This window comes from Patagioenas fasciata, chromosome 3 (genome assembly GCF_037038585.1).
Source record: "Patagioenas fasciata isolate bPatFas1 chromosome 3, bPatFas1.hap1, whole genome shotgun sequence".
NCBI classification, from domain to species: Eukaryota; Metazoa; Chordata; class Aves; order Columbiformes; family Columbidae; genus Patagioenas; species Patagioenas fasciata.
The window spans coordinates 62,500,309-62,520,670 of record NC_092522.1 but is presented as its reverse complement, the minus strand read 5'-3'; the positions used below and the strand labels follow the sequence as shown (position 1 = coordinate 62,520,670).

Here is a 20,362-nt window from a genome sequence, read left to right as displayed (position 1 = left end):
AGTCACTGATAAAATGTATTTTCAATTAATACTCGAACGTGTACATCATTAGCTGTCTTTATATTTTACTTTAGCTTCTCATAAACTGTCCTTACCTTCCCTTGCTCTTGAGCTAGCTTGCTCTGAGAACATGGTGAGGCTATACCCAATCTGTCTTCATCAAGGGACAGAGCACTCCCCTTCCTTACCTGTGTCTGACACTGTGGCCCTCCCACCCCTTCTTTCTGGGGTATTCTCTTAAGCCCTCACATGAAAACACAACTATGGTGTTACTTCCCTTCCCGGAGCACCTCTGAATTCCTGGTTCTATCATATTCCCTGTTGAACATTTCCTTCTAGAGCAGGTATCAATCTTCAGGGTCATGTTTTCAACACTTCTTAGGAACTTTTCCTATCAGTTGAAGCATTCCTACTATCATACAGAGGAGAAGGTATAGGATTAGAAGAGAAGGGTTATTGCACATGAAGGACTGAAACACTCAGTGCATTATCTGATCAACCAGTCAGAGCATAAAAAGGGGGAACTGGTGAAAGGCGTCTGAGGCTGGAAACCTTGGTTATATACAAATTAATGCCAATCTCAAGTCTTTCCAACACATCCCACTGGTGCCACTGGCTATTGGCTATATCTAATGGCTCCATTGGAGTACAAGCACAGGAGAAAAAGAGCAGCCTTTCTCTGAGTAGTTGCTCGTCTAAAATTGCTCTTGGCTTTATGTTAGCCTACTACACTATGGTCTATTCTAGTATTACCAGAGTTACATCAAAAGAGAAAGTATGTAAATTGTAATTTACTGTGTCTGGTGATGGCTTGAATGGAGATGAGGTGTACTTACTGTTACTGGAGGCAAAGGACAGACATCAGATTCTTCTTTAATGAAGACTGCAGAAGCTTCCATAAATTTGGCATAATCGGCAGCATACCATACTTTCAATTCTGTGTGGGGTTCAATTGGCTGTGAATCGAAGAAGACAGCACATGTCTACTTGTGCCAATTTTCCCATAATAAATAATACTGAAGATTGGTAGGAGGTGTGTGTACGATTTGTGTCCTTACCCAAGTTGCATTCTTCAAATCAGTTTAAATTATTAGAAACTTTATTTCAAGATTCAAGCACTTTTTGAGTATTACTGTCCACTAGGGTTTGACACCTTCAGTTTCTAGAAGTAGAAATGCATGTGGACAGAGATTTTGGGGGGAAGAGTATCAGGAGAGGTGCCTCAGCCCTTATGACCTTTGCTCAGTGAGATCTATTTGTCTGTGGTGTTCAGACATCCAGCAGTCTTTCCAAGCAATATCCTATGCCTATTCCTCCATATTTCGAAGCCCACTGAACATAATGCTTAACTACAGGGTACAGGCAAAGGAAAAATGCATCATTTGGATGCCTCCTAGATGTGTCACACTCACAAAGCCTGGGTGCAGAGTTGATCAATATGTGGACTGCAGTTCTAACCTGCATGTTTCCAAGTGCTGGCTCCAGTGTGTCAGGCTTTACATGCATGTGCTTTATTGCACCTCTGCCCTCCTCTCACTGAAGTCTTCCCAGACTGGTCTTAGGGTAGCCCATAATCTGCAGTCTCCCACCCAGTCATGCCTGCCCAAATCTTTCCTTGGACTGGACTATGATCTCCTCTGACAAATACTTTCAGTCAATAATACAGCAAATAGAAAAAGACTGGAATGATTACACTAACTGGCTAAAGATCCATCAGTTATTTAAAATATAGGGAGAAAACTAACTTTTGGGGTTATGATTTATATGACTTCCAGGCCCTGTACACTTTTTTTTTCATCTATAATAAAAGACAACATTGCTGCAACAGGGATGGGGCAAATCTGCACTGTACTTGTAGCTTTATTTAAACTAAACTAAAATTGAGCCACTAAAAAGAACAAACTACCCTGGAAGGAGAGCAGCTGACTCTTACTCCACAAAGTTTCACATCTTAAACTGTACTTATTTTTTTAACATTGGTGTTGGATAAGAATGTTAGTTGAAAGACAACTTAGATAGTGAATGCTGACAGGTAATTGTGCATCCAACGTCGAAAACTGAACTTTTGAACTCCCAAGCACAAGCCAGCTTGCTAACTACAACTAGAATTGGTTGGTTGTACATTTTGATAACACCTGGCCTAAACAGAAGTGGTAAGTACTGGATTCTCCACTCAATAAGGACATGAGGCGACTCCTGTGATCAGACAGACAGCAACAGCAACAGGGGATGATTTTTACTCCCTTCTAAGTCTATATTTTTTTAAAGCACTTATTTCTAGAGACTGCAGTCATTAGGTCAGCGAGTACAGTAATGGTGCTGTTAGTATGACCCTTACGTGTAATGTTTGTGTAGCTGCTGGTTCATGTCACCAAAATCCCATCTCTTTGTAAAATCAGTGGGGAAAGTAGCCAAACCTTCTACTCCCAACTTAACAGACTTTATTCAAAATGTCTTGAGAAAATATCTTCATAACCAGCCCTAAGGCAGCCTCGTACCATGACCAGCAGGGTGTGCTTAAGTGTAGCAGAAGGCTACCACTTCTGACCAGGACTAAATCTATGGGATGCCCCAGTACTGTGAATGATACTGGGACTTAAAAGAAATAAAATGAAAATAATTCCCTTTGGTACACAGCACAGTAATGTTCCAAGACACATTCCTCATCCTAAAATGATCTTCATGTCAGTATATAGGATGCAACTCTCCATTATGCCAATGAACGGAGTCCTGCTAAAGTCAGCAGAGAGCTGTTTCAATAGTATTTAAATTATACTGGAAGTTGTAAGTTACCAGTTCATAACTACAACTTCTTGGAAAAATATTTGTTCATGCTTCCCAAATATAGTATTGTTAATCCTGTCAGTTCTACAAGGATAGCATGCATTTGAAATCAAACTGAAATCTCAAATGCTATGGACTGCATCAGAATCTCAAACACAGCCTAAACAATGTCTCAGATTAGCATATACTGTTTTACAATGATTTTTTTTTTTAATAATTATTTTAATATTAATCCAAAAGCAACTACACTTCATGCTGCTATAAAAGGCTTTGAAGTTGTAAAATTTAATCACTATTAATTTATTCTCACATCATCACTGTGTGGTAAATATTTTTCTCACTGTGCAGGTGGAGAATCAAAAGTGGAGGAACAAAAGTAAACAATACTATCCCACAGAAATAGTGCAAGTCTTGGGAATGAAATTGAAGTACTGGATTTCAATCCCACAGTAATTTCTTTTGACTAATATGATATCTTTTTTTTTTTTAATGTTGCTCACAATGATATACAAGCATTAACTTAAGAATGAAAAAGGAAAACAATGAATGTTCAACATACAGACTTCAGTTACCTGAGTGTACGAAGGAGTAAGTTCTGATTAAAACAAACTTTGCCTGAGAAAGTGGTCAAAACAACAAAAAACAAGACTCTATGTTCCAGTGTCATTTATAGAGAGTATTTTGTTCTCTCTTCCCAGATGAAGTTGCAGCCCCAAATCTCTAACATAAACCAATCATTTCATGGCAACATTGCAGTATTGTAAGTTCTGCAGTTAAGTCTTCAGATTTAATGAGAGTGGCAAATAGTACATAAAGATTACACTTAGCAACCTGTGCCTGAACACCTGGTGACGCGCTCAGAATACAACGTCCAAAATGTAACAGAGGAAAGGAGTGTGTTTGTTCTTCCCAGGATGAAGTACTGTTGAATGTAACAATGCCAGATAATCTCACCACATACCTATCTGGAACTGAAAGACTTCACAGCATTCACATTTAAACACTGCCATCATTAATTATATTAGTTTCTGTCTGCTCAGTTTCTTCACTACCCACAACAGCAAGCACACGCTGCCTTCTACTACAAAACCCCATACACTGCTTGCTCTGCTATGGATTCAGTGACATAAAAGGTGGTATGTAATAAAGATTCAGTTGGGAGAATATATTATAATCAATCTTTCAGCTGTAAAAGGGTTACCCTTTCAGAACCGTGGTCAATAAATTTCCGTTTGGATGATAGGTGAAGCAATGTGGGTTTAACTACCTTAACAGTTGTGAAGTAGACTTCTCCACAGTGCTGATAAGCCACAAGGGTCTGTTCTTCTTGGTTCCGGGCTAGCCGGACAAACATCATCCAGTTTCCACAGTCTTCATTGGGAGTGTCCAGAAAGTACTTCCCTCCATCTTTCAATACCTGAAACAAAGTGGGAGGACAGGAGAAAGAACATGATAAAACCAAGTCCTAGATAGAGGTACATTAGTTTTCTTTAACTTGGAATCATGGCTATCAGTTATTTACCCTGTCTTGGTCATATGTTCTTTGAAATCGCGGTTGTTTTGAAATAGATCACTCTTAAAAGAATACTGAGTGCAAAAGAAAGTGAAGAATGAATACCTGTCAAGGCACCCAGCTACTAAAATAACTGTAGACCTTTGTATGTGTTTCCACTTTATATTTCATCATTTTATGTTATATAGAGATAATATTATAAGAGCTAAGTGCAGGCAGGTAGAAAGATAAGCTTTAGCCTTAATGTACTTCCTGAGACCTTGATAATCTCAAACTTCAGTGCTGTACTAATGCTACATTTTGCATGGAACAATTGTATAACTTGTGTAATAAGTCCAGAGAGGTAACACACTATATAATGGCATTTTAACAGTCTTCTCTTTTTCCTCTTAACAATGCAAAAGTAAATATGAATGAACAATTGTGCCAGAGAGATCTCTTTTTGCTTTACTTCATTTTTCCTAGATTCCTTTCCAAAAGAATGCCTCTGTGAGGCAAATGCTTCTGACCTCGTACAAGACAGTTGCTTTTCCGCAATACAGTCTCAAAACACAGACAGCTGAAACTGTACAAAAGCTTGTCAGCACAGCATGTATATGTCCTACTAACCATGTAAGTGAGCAATTAAATGCCAAAAAAAAAAAAATTACAATCCCATTGCTTCTGGAAAGTACTGTATCTAACTTCGTCATGTTTCCAATTAAAATATCTGCCTGTTGGACAACTTTGGTCACATACTCAGAATGCTGCTAGGGAGAAATCAAGGCAGCTACTGATGTCATGTAGGAAACCTGGGACTCCAGTCTCCTCTTCTGAAGAAACAGTCCATTCATCAGCCAGAGCTGTGCTTATCGCTGCACACTTTTAAGCAAATGGGCTGACTGATAAAGGGCAGGGTGTGGTTTACAATGGCTTGGTGAAGAGGAAGGAACTGGGTGCTTAGCTCATCCATGCTCACAAGCTTGGTAGAGAAGTAAGTTTTCTGCATTTGTAAGAATTAAAGTGTTTCATAAAAAGACGGAAGAAATTTAGTTATAGAGAAGAACAAATCCCCTCTGGTGTCAACATGCCATGAAAATTCCACAGAAGGACAGTGTTACTTTCCTGGCAGACCATTCACATGACTTCCAAGAGCAAACGAAGCTTACAGCAATTACTGTTGCTCTCAAATGAAATTACAGAAGTATCTGTATCTATGCCTTCCTTCACAACACACAGTGTTTTCCAGTCCCAAGCTTCTCAAGAAAGCTCAAATGAAGACAGAAGACATGTCACAGGCCAGCTGCTGCTGGTCCCTCTCTCCTGGGGAATGAGTGGGCTCGATCTGAAATGCAGGCTCTGGAAGAACCATGACTTGTTGGGAAGTGCTGGCGGAGGCTGCAGCTTGACCACAGATTTGCAGTATGACAGAGAGGTGAGCACAGGTGTGACCCCGTGCACCAAAATGCAAAGAGGAGGGTGTGGGGGATCATGATCAACTATTACTCTCATGGAATTCCTGTGGGAAAAGATGCACATGCAGAGATGCCTAAGTTAGGTTAGTCCCGAGAGGCCACTGTTTGTATTGGATAAAGTACAAACAGTACTGTCAGGGTCCATATGAGAAAATCGGTATCTGTACATGCAGCAAGGGATGGTACCAGCCCTAAATAACGATGTGACGAAATAAACTGAGTTAGTGCACTGTGTGTCAAAGTTTATATATAATCGCATCACTAAAGTATTTCCTCATGCCTGTACTGTTCCTCCCTGCTAAGCTGGTGCCTTAGTGCATATTTCTGCCACTATTGCTAACTCAGTGCACAAATTCAACCCTTTCAGTGGCACGGTGTTAAGCACGAAACTTTTTGGTTTATCTGGGAAGACAGTACTATGCTTGGATACCTTCCGTAGCCATGCCCTGTGAAACATTCATCAAGAAATGTTAGATCAATAGGTAAATAACCCTGGAAATTGTAAGAACTAGAAAGCAGGAAAGTAAACTTCTAGAAAACACAATATACAAGAACATTTGTTACTTCAGGTTATGCTGTGCTACCTAGTAACGTGATTTACACTCACACATATGGATCAGAGGTACAATTAATTAACTAGATCAGTCGGCAAACTGACTGGTGAAAAACCTTGAGAATTGTTACAGACACATATGAACTTCATTGCAAGTCACTGGGTTTTTACCTGCAGGACTAGCCTGCTCTCATCATAGCAGGTCAGTTTTGTAGACAGTTGCCCAACATAAGGACCAAACTGTGTTCTCTTCTGTATCACTTTCTTTGCAAATACTCCAAGAACTGTGAATAAAATAAAGACCAGTCTATTATTAAAACAGACATCATGAACTATTTCTTGTATATTGACAGCTGTGAAAATGGAGACAAACGCACAGTGCAGAAATAATGAATTATTCTTCTAGACAAATAACCCAGGTAAATAATTCTAATGGGAATAATCTAAAAAGGATGTAATATATACAGAGGTGCCTAAAATCCATGACAGAATATTAAAGTGAGTATGCAACACAAACATGTTAATCCTCTTCAACTGGCAAGCTGATGTCATCATAGTGATCTGTCTGTTGGCATAATTTATGAGGTTGGTCTCTCCCAATACAAGTGGAGAGAATCTAAGACACATGAGCTGTCTTGATCATTCTAGTTATTCCCCTGCTTACTACCAATGGTGTGACAAAATAGGCATCTTGTCATTCTCTTTCTGAAATGCAATCTGGGCAGGACTAATTTTACACAGGTAGCCTTTGAAAATTTGCACACTAAGGATGTTGTTCCCTTTTCAAGTCTGGGCAGTGAAATTGCCCTGCCCTCAGACGGAAACAACGTTCTTTCTATAATATGAACTGAAGATGCTGCAAAAGGTAACTTAACATACTGTATTCTTTCGAGTTTGCAAGGAGTGGACAAGGGGTGTTATTTATTATTTTGTTTCTGACCTCTTATTGAATACTCTTTCCTGTTTTGCATGCTTGGAAAAAGAAAAAGAAAATATGTAATAGTGCGTGGCTGTTACTATTAGATACAAATGCAACATTCATTAAACTTGTTTTGGCTGAACAGAGCTAACTGATTGCTCGCAGCTAAATGTCACACCAGCTTTGGCTAATGTCCTGCCATCAGTTTATGCATCAAGGTTACTAGAAATCAGTCATAAAAACCAGTAGCTGAATGTGAGCTCTAGCTGTGCTCAGCTGAAAATAGTCTTCATACTGTTAATAACCCAGGATTATGCCTTGAGTTATTTATGAAAACAAGCCAGTGTTGGTACTTTTGCCTTCTCTTTCTTAAATATGGGGAAAAGAGCTAAAATACTTACTCTGCTGGTTTCCAGCTCGCAGCTCCAACACTCGCAAAGTGAGGTAATGAGGTAGGGTGAGACGGGCTCGGCTAGGAATAACCCTATCTTTAGCCCTGATGAGTGGTCCGTGGAGTTTGCATTCTCCTATAAGGCTTTTACCGCAATCCTCACACCCTGCAAATCCAGAAAAGGGAACCTGTTACTAAAAATGACACACTGCTCTCCAATTTTGCCTCTTCTAATTTTGTCACCTTGAGAACACATCTTGAATGACCAATGCTTTTCTTCACATGTTTTACATTAGGTAGCGAAAAGATTATTTGAAAGGCAAAACTGAATGAGGAAGGTTTGAAGTAAGACCTCCAGTCTGCACATTCTCTCCTATGTTAACCGGTGGATCCTGACCTCCAACGATTTACACACATGTTCATTGAGACGTGTCACAAACCATGCCTTTGAAGACTAGGATGGCAGCAAGACTAGAGCTCACAGCATGCACATCTATAAATCAAGGTGCATTTATTTATACAGAAATGAGAAGAGCAAAGTTAGTAGCAATAACCAAGGTAATTTGCAGAGGTCCAAGAAAGACCACTGTGACTTCGTGACCTGCACAGACCGTTCTCGGTAGAATACAAGACCCTTGGTGTATCATGTAAAATGAGTATGATGGGTCTCACAGTCGCAACTCAGTTGCCAGTGACACAAAGGCAGCCTTCCCACAGACCGTGCTGCCAGTGGAGCTAAGCAAAAGGGGCATGTCACATCTCCCAGCCATCGGTTCCCAATAATGACATCTATGCGCTGAACACAACAACCATCCAGAAGTCATTAATGAGAAATACTCATCTGCAAACTGACTTTCCCCCAGCCCAGTGAAGTATTTTTGGTTCAGCGTAGCTCAAACTGGTTGCCAGGGAAACTCACAGGGAGCGGTGATACAACTGAGCAATGAGAGTCTCCAGCAGAAGGTCATCCCAGCGCTGGTGTCACACAGGGCGATGGGAAAAATGGGACTGCTTGCACAAAACCTTTTTATAGACAGTAGAAACCAAACCAGCAAGTCAACAAAGCTTTATGACTGAATTAAAAGGAAAAGCTGCTCTGGGTCACCCATGACTACCTCATTTTGTTTTATTTCTGAAAACTCTGCTGAGCAAGTCTATTCAGTAAGTGACAATAAGGAGCAGAGGACAGGAGCCAGAACAGCCGAGAGAGCCCAAAGGAGCCATGGGGCTGGGGCAGGAGACGTGAGGCTTCACCACGAACAGGGACTCATATCCAAAGGCAGGTCAAAAGAAGCATAAGGGCTCAGGAGACACTGCCTGTAGAGACATCAGAGAGGGTCTCTGATAAAGGACAGTAGCACCAAAAAGCAATATTCGGGGTAGCTTGAAAAGGTTTCAGTTTGTAAACACAAATAGGCACTCGACTAAATTACATGTATCAAAATTCTAGTCCAAAATCTCTCCAAATAAGCCTGACGTGTTCCTATTGTGTTCTTTTGGTTCTCCATCAACTTTAAATGAGGAGGTAGACTCGCATGTTGGTCAGGCTGCAGGCACTGCAATAGTCCATATTTTTCAATTTGGCAACCATTGTAATAGCTTGCTTTTGCCATGGCTCCCAGACTGCACACCTGCACTATGAATAGCTGAAATACATGATTTTTTTTTGCTAATGCTACAGATGAAGAGCATGCCACTCCACAGCCATCAGTTAATATGCACAAAAAATAAATAATATAGCTGCAAGGAAGATTTTTATACACTGTTTTATGTTCCTGAAAGTACTTAACAGCTAGCCTGCAAGAATAAAAATATTTTCTCAGTGATTTAACTTAATTGGCTTTTAAATAAATTGCCAACAATCTATGTCTACCTAGGGCAACAAAATTTTGAGGGCTTCTGAGCTTACCTAGAATAATAGTGACTTTGTCCCAAGTCAAACAGCTCCTGCTTGGAGAGTCGTCCTATGCAAACTGCCGAAAAACATTACCAAAACCAAAATGGAGACAAAGAACCACTGTTAGAGGAAGGATGTATCTAATCGTAAAGTACACGACCTTATCAATCCATGCCATGCCTCTGTGATTCATCACTACTGAGCTCCTGAGCAAACCTTCCAGCCGTTCCAGGGCAGTGCCCGCCATGGAGGCCCCAGGGTGGGCAGCTCGTGCGAAGGCTGGAAAGGGAAACCAGGGAAAAAGGCTCCCCCTTAAATCAGCCTCCACATTCGGTACTAGTGCCTCGTTAGCTAACCCCCCTTGGTCCTCTGCATCCATGACGTAAGGCCTGAAATGATTCATGTGGTGTGGGTGCTGGGGAGGCACTTCTCCAGAATCATGGACGGCTTTGCACGCGAACGGGTGCCGAGTGTGCCACCAAGCCCAGGGTCCCAGAAACAGCTCCCCAAGTGGCATGGCTCACCGGCATGACAAGGCTGTCAGCCAGCACTGACTCAAATGAGCTGCAGAGCTGGAAGTGTTTTTTAAGCACCTTGCTAGCACAACCTGGGATTCTGACCTGGCATTGCTGAGCAGCACCTTGAAATATCTGGAGCTGCCCATGGCTTGTTCTAGGATTTTCTGTTTCAGCACATGGCATAAGAGAATAACGAGGGGATTTAATTCTTTAACAGGCATCCCATAATTACATTCACTATGTGGTATTTCTAACCCTATGCCAGCCTGTTAGTACACTGACTTTGAATTTATTGCACACTAAAAACTGGCACACTAAAAAGTGGTGTACCAGAAGCACAGGACTGAACCACTGTATATATAATAACTTTAAGGACTACTCTGGGAAATGCAGGTCTTTGTAATTTCTTTCCCTGAAACTAACAGCGCAAAACCATCAAGTTCACGTTCTTCCTCAGAGATAATTGCAGACCAAGTCATGATCCTTTGTATTTCAATGCTGAATTACAGATGCCATTGACGAAGGAATGCGTGCATTATCATAGCTGCACCAGTTTGAAAAGCTCACACAGATTTTATGCCCCCTTTTAACTTGACTGCTTAAGTAAAATGTAATTTTTCTCAACAACAGCCTCAGAACACACTCTAACCTATTCTGAAACATGGAGCATCCAGCTATGGAAACAATGAAATACACTTGGTTAAAAAAATCACTTCCTGTGAAGAAGATTTTTTCTACTTTTTGTTAAGCACTCTAGTACCTCACTTGATGCTTTTACAGTTTTCTTGCTCCCTAAATTGTACACATACAAAATTAACAGATTTGATGTCATGTGTACAGGAATACTTGATAATATGCAAGCATGCAAGACAAAGTAAAACTGTCCCTGTTACTGTACTTTGCTGAGATTTAGACAAGCAGGCAATAAGAAGAAATAAATGAGATTCACGGGAACTACAAGCTGTTAAAAAGCAGATGGTGCCATTTACTATCTCTTTAGAGCAGCAGTGCTATATTGTCCTCTATAGGGTACTTCTTCATTCTTTCTCTATGTCTGTGCAACGATTCTGAAAAAGTTCCAAATACTGCCTTTTTAATCTACCTGTATATAAAACTACACAAGCTAATAGATCTTGTAGTTGGTAGATTTTTGTTTTGCTCAACTCCACTGCAGCAGCAGGGAGGCACGCGTACAGAAGAGCCCAGCACAGGTGCAGGTGCAGCCTCCCACCACGTTGCAGGTGTGCTGCCACCACCTCATCCCTGGGACAAGGTGCTCATGCCTTGCGAAACGCCACTGAATGGGCTAAGAGAAGGGTACATCTCCTGTGCACCCCCAGCCTGGTACCCCTGTGCCTGAATGCACCTGCTCCCACTTCTGCCCAGCCACAGGGAGGCACGGTCGGCTATCCTGCTCTTTGGGTCACCAAAGTGATCCCCACTGCCTGCAGGACGCACTCCTACCACACGGGTTGACCGAAACACTGACAGCCTCGTTCCCTGGGAGGAGAATGGGCTGAGTGTGGCTCACCTGTACCATCCTCACCATGCTGGTGCTTCCCCCAGTCCAGGTGTAGGCGGCAGCTCTCCTTGGCTGCAGACAGCAGCCTCAGCGGCCACCTTGCCTTGTCCTCCAGACGGCTCTGGGGCTGGCCACGCTGCACGGGGACTAGCTCCTGCGGCCAGCAGTAGCCAAGCTGGCGCAGCAGCTTGGGTAAGCTGGAGTCAAGCACAGTTAACAAACTCAGGTTTCCAAAACAGTAGCACCGTGCCACCCCCAGAAGCACAAGCCCAGCCTCAGGGAGAGCTCATTAGCGTGGGCAAGGAGCCACGGTCTGTGGTTACACAAAGTCCGTTCGGCTGCAGAGATAACGGGAGCTATACACAGCCATACCGGGAACTGCAATCACTGTTGTGATAGCTCGAACATACCACCAGCTCCTTAACCAATCAGCGGCAGAACCCCACTTTTTAAAACCAGTCAGCTAAAAGCCAGATGCCTATCAGGCAGTCCTTCCTGCTTTCTCTACTCTCAAGTGAGATTTTACAGTATTTGAACACTCAGTGGCCCATCAGCTGCCCGCAGTATGATTTATGTGCCCTGTGAAGGCAGAGGTAAATCATTCTTTTTAAAATGTCCACTTGGAGCAAAGATGCCCCACGAGAAACAACCACTGGGCTGAGCAGTGCTTGGCATTCGCTGTGCTGTTTTGCAGCATTAGAATTAGCTCCTGTGTACAGAGAGAACAAAGATCAGTGTACACAGCAGTCCAAATCCTAGCCTAATTACAATCATAAGATTTGCATAGCAAACAACAGTAATTCATCCCAGGGTAAAACTGTACTGCTCCGTTAGCCTTGTTCAGCTCTCACGTAGAGGAACGCTGCATAAATACCTTGTGGACGTTTTCTGTCTAAGATAACGCTGTGTGTGCAGTATACCCGACTTGGTTCTTCTTACACAAAGGTACATGAGGTTTTCCTGCCCTGTGGTTTGTTCTGCAGCACTCTTTGCTGGAAAAGCTTGAAAACCTTGTTCCACGACATAATTTATTTGGCAAAAATTCAAAGTACTCAATTAGCAAACAGTTAATCCCAAGTTATTTTCCCATTATTGTGGGTCACTGCCACACATTTCCTCTGTAAAAGACATTTACGAAAGAAGCCTTACATGTCTTAAGCTTGATGTGCAAAGTGCATTTACAAAGGAGCTGAAGCTCTTTACTGATTAATAATTCATCCTATTTAAGTTATAGTAAAATAGAACTCATTATAATTACCAGAATTCGTATTAGTTTTATTCAAATCCTGTTAACTTCTGATATTTTGTCATGCTAAATTTTTTACTGACTGATTTTCACATTTTAATTGTAATAACTGATCTCTAGTCCATTGCAAAAACAAGTGAACATTTCTTCAGTGTCTCCTTTTCATGTCTCTTTTGTCTCATACAACAAAACCTCGTATTAGCAGAGAGTTAAAACTGCTCAGCTCTGCATAGAAAAAAAAAAAATAAAAAAGAAGAAGAAGAAGAAGAAAAAATAAACAAATCAGGAAACCACACTCTGGGCCAACTTCACACTCTGAGCAAAGACAGAAAACTTGCACATTCGTGTTCCACAGAGCATATTATTTGGGAAGTAGGTATTTTATTTTCCATAACCCCATATCCAAAACCACACCCTCCAAAAAAAAAAAAAAAGAAGGAGGGGAAGAGATTCACTCCTAAGTGTCTAAGTGCTTGAGAGGGAAACTTTCAATAGATTTTAAGCAGTGAGTTCCCACACCTTTGACACATGGAGACCCTAAAGCCTCACAGTCTCTGCCTGGTGGCACCAGCACAGGCATGGTAGGACACGCTGCTGGGGCCATACCAGCTCCCTTCTGAAGCCTTGTGCTGCAGAGTGCCCTTCCCGGGCCAGCAGGCAAGTGGACCAGAGCCCCTGAGATGCTAGTGGAGGGGGAGGAGGAGTCCTGGTCCTGCACAGGGGTAAGCGGTACCCTGTGAGTGAAAACCTACGCCTTTTTGGAGGCTTCCTCTCTCCACCCACGGAAGGTGGTCTGCAAACATCCCAGCAATCATTCTTAACATTGAACACATTATACACCTCACTCCACTAAAATGTAAAACTTAAAAACTGAGTTACTGTATTTGGAGACAGAAACGTAGAAATAACAGAGCAAGTATACCTTGCTGTCACCCCATTCATTCAGTCAGACCAGCAGCTTGAGTTAATTCCCTAAACCTGGAACCCAGTGCTGCAGGTGAGCATCCTGACCCAGAAGCTGATTTGCAGCGACACCTTCCCTCACCTCACCTCACCTCCATCTTCCACGTGCCCCTGCCTTCACTCCCAAGAGGAAAGATTTGGAAGGAGGGAGGGTACATCCTGGGGTCTCCAGTAGTGAGAGATCATCCGTCAAGGCACTCACTCCTGCCTTGCAGAGGTATGATCCTGCCCAGGACAGCTGTTCTCATGGAAGGATGCCACCAGAAGGGAGGCTCAGCACTTATCACAGTGTAAAGAAATCTTCTAATGCACAGCACTCATGCATCTTCCTGGCAGACATGAGTTTAAGTATGTAAACTTTTCAGAACTTGGAAACTATTTGTTATACAAACATATAGATGATAACAATGACTGTGTTACTAGTTCCTAATAGTGAGTAATCATGATGACAGTCAAGCACATCTGGGAACAGTAAGTTTTTCGCCTGGTGATCATGAAGTGCTATGACAGGCTTAGGCAGAAGGAACTTCACCAGCCGCCCATAAGTCATCCTCCCACCAACTCCAACGAGGCTTTCTACCACACTCCTTCATCTAGCAAATCTCAGGATCAAAACAGTTAGAGAAGCCCCAAGGAGCACAGACAGGCTGTGAAATTCAGCAGTGTGACTGCATACAGCAGCTTCAGCAGGTTCCCTTGAAGCCTGTGCAGCAGAAGGATACCGGGGCTCTGCTGTATCTTACGAACTTCACAGCCTGGAAGAAAAAAAAATTACCTTCACTGCTTGAACACGCAAAAGGGCAGTGACTTGTAGGGCTTTACTGCAAACTTAAACAAAAAAAAAAAAAAAAAACCAAACAAAAAAACAACAAACCAACAGACCAAACAGCAGGGAAATTACGTAGGTGTGTTTATCAAGTTAAACTTCACTCTGCAGTCTGAGCAACCTCTTTATCAAAGTTCTTGGTAGGTTCATCCATCTAAAAATGACTTGAGATCAAAGCACTGATTGATTTGAAGCTAATTTAAAAAAATAATCTTTTTCTGGTTATTCTTGGGACTAAAATGTACGTGTCACATTTGTGGTACACCACATGGGGTTTGGTTGCTATCAGAACCCATATACATAAGGAGCACAGTTCAAGTGAAGTCACTTCCCATGGTTTACATGTAATAGCTTCTAATCAGCGTGAACAAAGAGACTTCTCTCATTGCTGAAAGCTGAATACATTTCAAACAATCAAATTGAAAAATGCAGTTGGATTTTTCAGAGGTTTTTTTTTTCCCCCTTCTCTCCCTCCACTGGCCTGGTATGAAGTCATATAAAATTAGATCCAGAAACAGGGAAGGAGCTTAACAGCAAACTCTTAGAAACAACTGCTATTTTTTATGAGAAACAGGCTCAATCAGCAAGCCTGGTCCTACGGAATGCCCAGCAAAAGGTTTCTGAGAGCCGAGCCCTCCCGCTGTCCCCTGTCCATCTCCCCCAGCAGCAGCTGGTCCCAGTGCAAGGCTGCGGCTCCCGGCTGCGACACCTTCTTGCTTTAGGTCTTCACTCATACTGCTCAAACTGCACTGCTCCAATACTGCAGATGGCAAACCTAAAATCTCCCTGTCCACAGAAATACAGACAAGCATCAAGAGAGTCATATTCAAACTGCCCCTAAGCACCCTGTGGCTCTTGGGCCACATTTTGGATGCCTCTAATCTACACCTCCCACAGCCCAAGTAGCTGTAATTGGTCTCAAGCACTTTTCTTTTGGGGAGATTTTTGGCAGGCCAGTTATTTATTTTAGTCTCCATCCTTTTAGTGGATAATGTTAATGCTGAATCTTCTGTCTTTGTTCTAGAAAAAAAAAAAAAAAACAAACACCCCAAGCACTTATGTCTTCCTAAATGTACGTATGTATAAATACACATACACGCACACGGACACCCTATCAAGGGCATTAATACAGTTGACAGCTTTATTCATAGCAAGTCAACACCACAGTTTCAATTCTGATAAACGAAGTGCAGCAATTCTAATGACTAATGCTTAGTATTAATTAGCTGAAATATTTCCAACCCTTGCGACATTCCCTTAAAAGGGAACTTTAGATTGGGTCTCTCTCTCCTTCACTGGACTTGGTTGTCACTGGTCACCAAGTCCAGATGTCATGTGGATGAGACCAGTGGAGGGCTTGGTGCCAAAAGCCATCCCTCCTTGGCAAACAAGCCCAAATCAATTACTGTTCTTCCACTTGTGACACAACTTTCAACATGGACTTGCAGGAACTTTCCCAGCAAAGATGCTGGCAGCTGGGATATACTTCTAGCATCTTACTGGTGGAAAGAACCAGGTAGGTGGACATGCTTTAGAGAAGGAAACAGGAGTTTACTATGGGACACATCAAGGAAGCCTGGTGTGACAGAGCAAAGAGACTCTGTACTCATCCTGTGACTGAAGAACTTGAGGTCTTCAGAGGTAGTTATAACCAAATGGGCAAGCTACAGCTACTAGGAATAAGAGCACACTGAAAAAACCATGGGACCCACTTCTGCAGGTATAAGTCCGTACACTCGGCTCTACTGACGTGCAAGTAGCCACGTCACGAAAGGAGGAAGTCTGTGCAGAGAAGGGAATACATGGACACTTAGGACTGGTGGGGGCTGAGAACTTGGGAGGCCAGTCTTGAAAGAACACTCCCAATCCATATTGCATTCAGTGGAAACTATGTCTGAATAAAACTGGAAAATCAGTTAACTTCCTCAGTGAACTGTCTAAACTTCCTAGTGGTGTTCCAATTCAACCCAGATAAAAAAAAAAAGTTGGGTACTTTTGCTATTGTTTTGTGGGTTGTTTTTGTTTTGACTAATGAATCCAAAAGCATATGTTTAAAATACAGAAATGTAGGAGTCTTCTTTCAAAATCATCATTTTTTGTAAATGAAGGGTTATTAACAGCTTAGCAGAACAGCTTTAGCTCTTAATGTGCAGCACCTTCATAACAGAGGACACAGTCAACAACTTCTGTTATTGCTTGCCTAATTTCCAACATGAAAAGGATGCTTGATTCCCAGCTTCTGTGGGAACAAAATGGGTAGGAGAATCTCATCCTTAGCCTTTATGAGCCTGTTAAATTGTCTTCCTCTTTTAAGGCATGAAATTATTTCTTTAAAGAGAAAACCAGACATTGGGAAGCTCTGCTGCTGAACAGACACAAAAATGTATTTCTGTGAAAAAAATACTCACACATGCAAGTGTCGTACATGTATTTCCATTTACTTGTTCTCTCTTTCTGGAGAAGGCTTTCAATGGGAACCACTAAAGAAATTATGTCCACCTGAACTTCTTTAACAAACTGATAAGTAAGGATAATAAAACTGGCAGCAACAGATTAGGCAGCATTTCCCTTACAATAACTATTCTTCTCAGGCATAAAGACAGCCTTAAATCTACTTCTCTAAATTAGATAATTACAAAATATGTTATTATAGAGTATTACTGGACAATTACAACTGAGAGTTGCAACAACTTGTGGGTTTAGAAAAAACTGCAGATTTTTTCTGCGATGAAGCACTCTCTACTTCAATTGTAATGTAGCTCCATAAAGCCCTATTTATTTTCCTGTTGACAGTCATCTCAGTTTGAGACTAAATAAAATCCAAACACTTTTTCTACATTTGTTTTGGATTAATTTGTACTTTCTTTAAACTATTTCCAAAAGTGACAAACATAAAAATAACAGTAGTCTCTATTACTAGAATTTAAGAAGCAACCTTGCAAAGCAAAACCACAAAGAATTTGTTCCAGTTTTCATACTTTACTAGCTTGAAGAATAAGATGAACAGATGCTAAAGGTATCACCTTGGGGGAATGTACCATTCCTCAGATATGTATTTGTATAACCCTGGTCATTTAATATGCATATTTACTTAGAGATGTGTATGATCACATATTTCACTTCATATTCGGTATTATCTTACTCTATTGGCTGGAAATCAATTATTTTCTACTCCTTCCCCTTCAATATTGCCAACAATGCTCATATTTTCTAAAGATCCCTGATGTTAGAAGAGACAAAGGGACAACTGTCTTGCCAAAACATGCCCATGTACTTCCCTACACACCTCTGCCTCAACACAGCCCAGTGAGTTAAATGTGAGACACTCTGTCTTGGCTTATTGCCCCAGTAAGAGGGAACAAATGCCACCTTCCGTATCACTCAGGAGGCATCTACTTTCTTCTCCATTATACTAAAAAAGCTCTGATCAATTGAGCTTTTCATGACCATAATTCTTTTCTATTTATACCATTACAACTACCCAGAAAACCTCACCGGTCAACATTTTCATGACATATCTAGACTATAGCATTAAAATGACCAACAAATATACCTCCTTTCCAGCTTAAATGTTAACTTTAAATTAGCTTTAAATTTTAGTGGCTTCCAATGTCTATCACCTATATGAAGTCGTAAAACATTCTTGATACATTTGGATAACCATTATGACAATACACCTCACAAACATCAATACCAGCTTGAGCTGAATGTTTTTACCTCTTTGTCAAAATTATAAATGCATTTGCTTTTTTTGCTTTTCCCTCTGAAAATATTGGAAATTTAAAAGACAGACACTCAAAGAAACAATACTGACACTCTGCAGTTAAGCAATGTATTTTTATTTTCAGGATCACAAAGTATTAAGAAGATACATATGGAGTCCCAATGCTTCCAAGAAAAACAGATAAGTTATCTGCTGCAGAGAAGAGCAAAATGAGACAAAACTAGTAAGATTACTAGCTCAAAGTCACTCAAAGCAGAAACGCCAGACTGAGGAACACAAACTACTCTGATAAAACGTGAAACTTCCCAAGTACTTCCCCTCAAATTAGTAGATTACTCATAAGTTTTCAAACAGCTGCACACAAACACAGGCACTTTGAAGCGTGCTCGCTACAAAAACCCAGCAATTCCTACTTGCAAAATGGAGATTATTCCATTTGGAGCTTGCCTGTACACTTAAGCTGACAAAGAAAGAAATTACATTATTTAACTTTTTTTTTTTTCTGCAGTGATAAAGTTGGCCACACCTGAAAGCTGTAGCTATATGAGTTCAGAAACCTTTCTCTTCAGTCACCACAGAAACTAATATAGAAACTCTGGTGATTTGTTATCCTGTTTTCAGCAGAAGATTTACATATGAATTACACACCAAATTCCTTTGGTCTGATAAACTGTTCTGGACTTGCATGAAGAAAACACTGCTTCTTCATTACCATCCTCCTCTTGCTATTCTTTGCTGTCTTTACAAAAAAGCTGTGCCTCTAAAACCAGCAAGCATAGTGGTAAGCTCATCTCTTGCCTTGAGTCTACGCATAGAAACAGAGGTTTGGAAATACATCCTTACATTTCAATGGCTTTTAGATTCCCAGATTCTCTGCCAGACAGGCCCACTTGTTAGCCACTCTCTTGTGTATAAGTATTAACACAGTGATTTGTACCAGACAAGAAATCATCTGATGCAATTCAGCTGATTCTCAAAAACATAAAGAACTTCATAAATGACTGATGTTCAAGACCTGACTCCAAGACCCAAATACCAAATTATTTCCTATTCCTTTTCATATTTGTTAGATAAATAACAAATGAACATTCACAAGAGGTGAGAAACAGCACAAGAGTCACTTAGGTGTTTCCCATTACAGAATACAATTCAAACATGTTTTTGCACTCGAGAACACAAATGCAAACATTTCATAATTGCACTACATATGGGAAATCAAAACAATTCTTACCTTATTTAAAATGGCATTTTTAGTAAAAAATCAGGCTATGCTACTACAAGGTGGCAGGAACCGTGCCATCCTCCTTCAGCAGACTTTTCCAAATGCTCGTGTTCAACTAAGTCTAACTCCTCCGCTCTGTTTTGTTTCCCCAAGAGGACCCATTCAGCACCATGTGCTCCTTTTCAGCTGTCAATAAACAGAAGCGGTGAATTCCCCGGCACTTCACAAAGCTAGTTAGGCATAGCCATTCATTTCTCCAGGAAAAACAGGGCATTGATTTCAGCAAATTCCCAGGGAGCAGCTACAACAAAGAGATCAAAGACCCACCTCCTTTCCTGCCTGGCTTTGGCCAGTCCGGCTGAGAGGAGCAGCGACAGGTTTCCCGAAGCGCGGGCTCGAGCCCCACCGACCACCGCATGCTCCATTCACCCCCATCAACTTCCTACGTTCCCGGGACAGCCCCCGGCGCTAACCGTGACAAACCCCTACATTCAGGCAGCATAATGTACTGCACACTAGTTCATCCAAGGATAAAAAGAAAAACAAGCTCCAAGGGAAGTCTGTTGCTTCCTCGACCAGCCAAGCCTCAGCGGCAGCCAGACATTTTATAAACTTCTTTCTCTTCTTTTTCCTTAGCTTCTCCATCTAAAACAGAGATACACTCGCTACTTCAACTTCATCATGCCGAAAGTTCACTGGGATGTTGGCTTTTTTGCTTTATTTCCACACACTTCAAGACTTAGCTGCTGGAGTTTGAGGTCGAGCTGCAGCAGCCATGACATTTTCTTTGTGCAATTTGCCCCAGAGTGCAGTGGTTTTTTTTCCTAGGA

The 20,362-nt window shown here is 41.4% G+C and overlaps 1 protein-coding gene across 7 annotated transcripts in view; it reads right to left on the bottom strand.

The window, feature by feature from the left end:
- PLAGL1 (PLAG1 like zinc finger 1) overlaps positions 1-20,362 on the bottom strand; it is a 49,696-nt gene that overhangs the window by 5,865 nt on the left and 23,469 nt on the right. For 6 of the 7 annotated variants that reach the window (XM_065834839.2, XM_071806465.1, XM_065834837.2 and 3 more), the window contains 4 exons: positions 7,625-7,780; positions 6,476-6,588; positions 4,052-4,201; positions 837-956 (listed from right to left, as the gene is read on the bottom strand). In XM_065834839.2, coding sequence (XP_065690911.2) covers positions 837-956; positions 4,052-4,201; positions 6,476-6,588; positions 7,625-7,780 — 539 coding nt within the window. Of the gene's footprint in view, positions 1-836; positions 957-4,051; positions 4,202-6,475; positions 6,589-7,624; positions 7,781-11,560; positions 11,820-20,362 lie in introns of those variants that run through there. The other variant, XM_071806467.1, reaches the window with a different exon arrangement.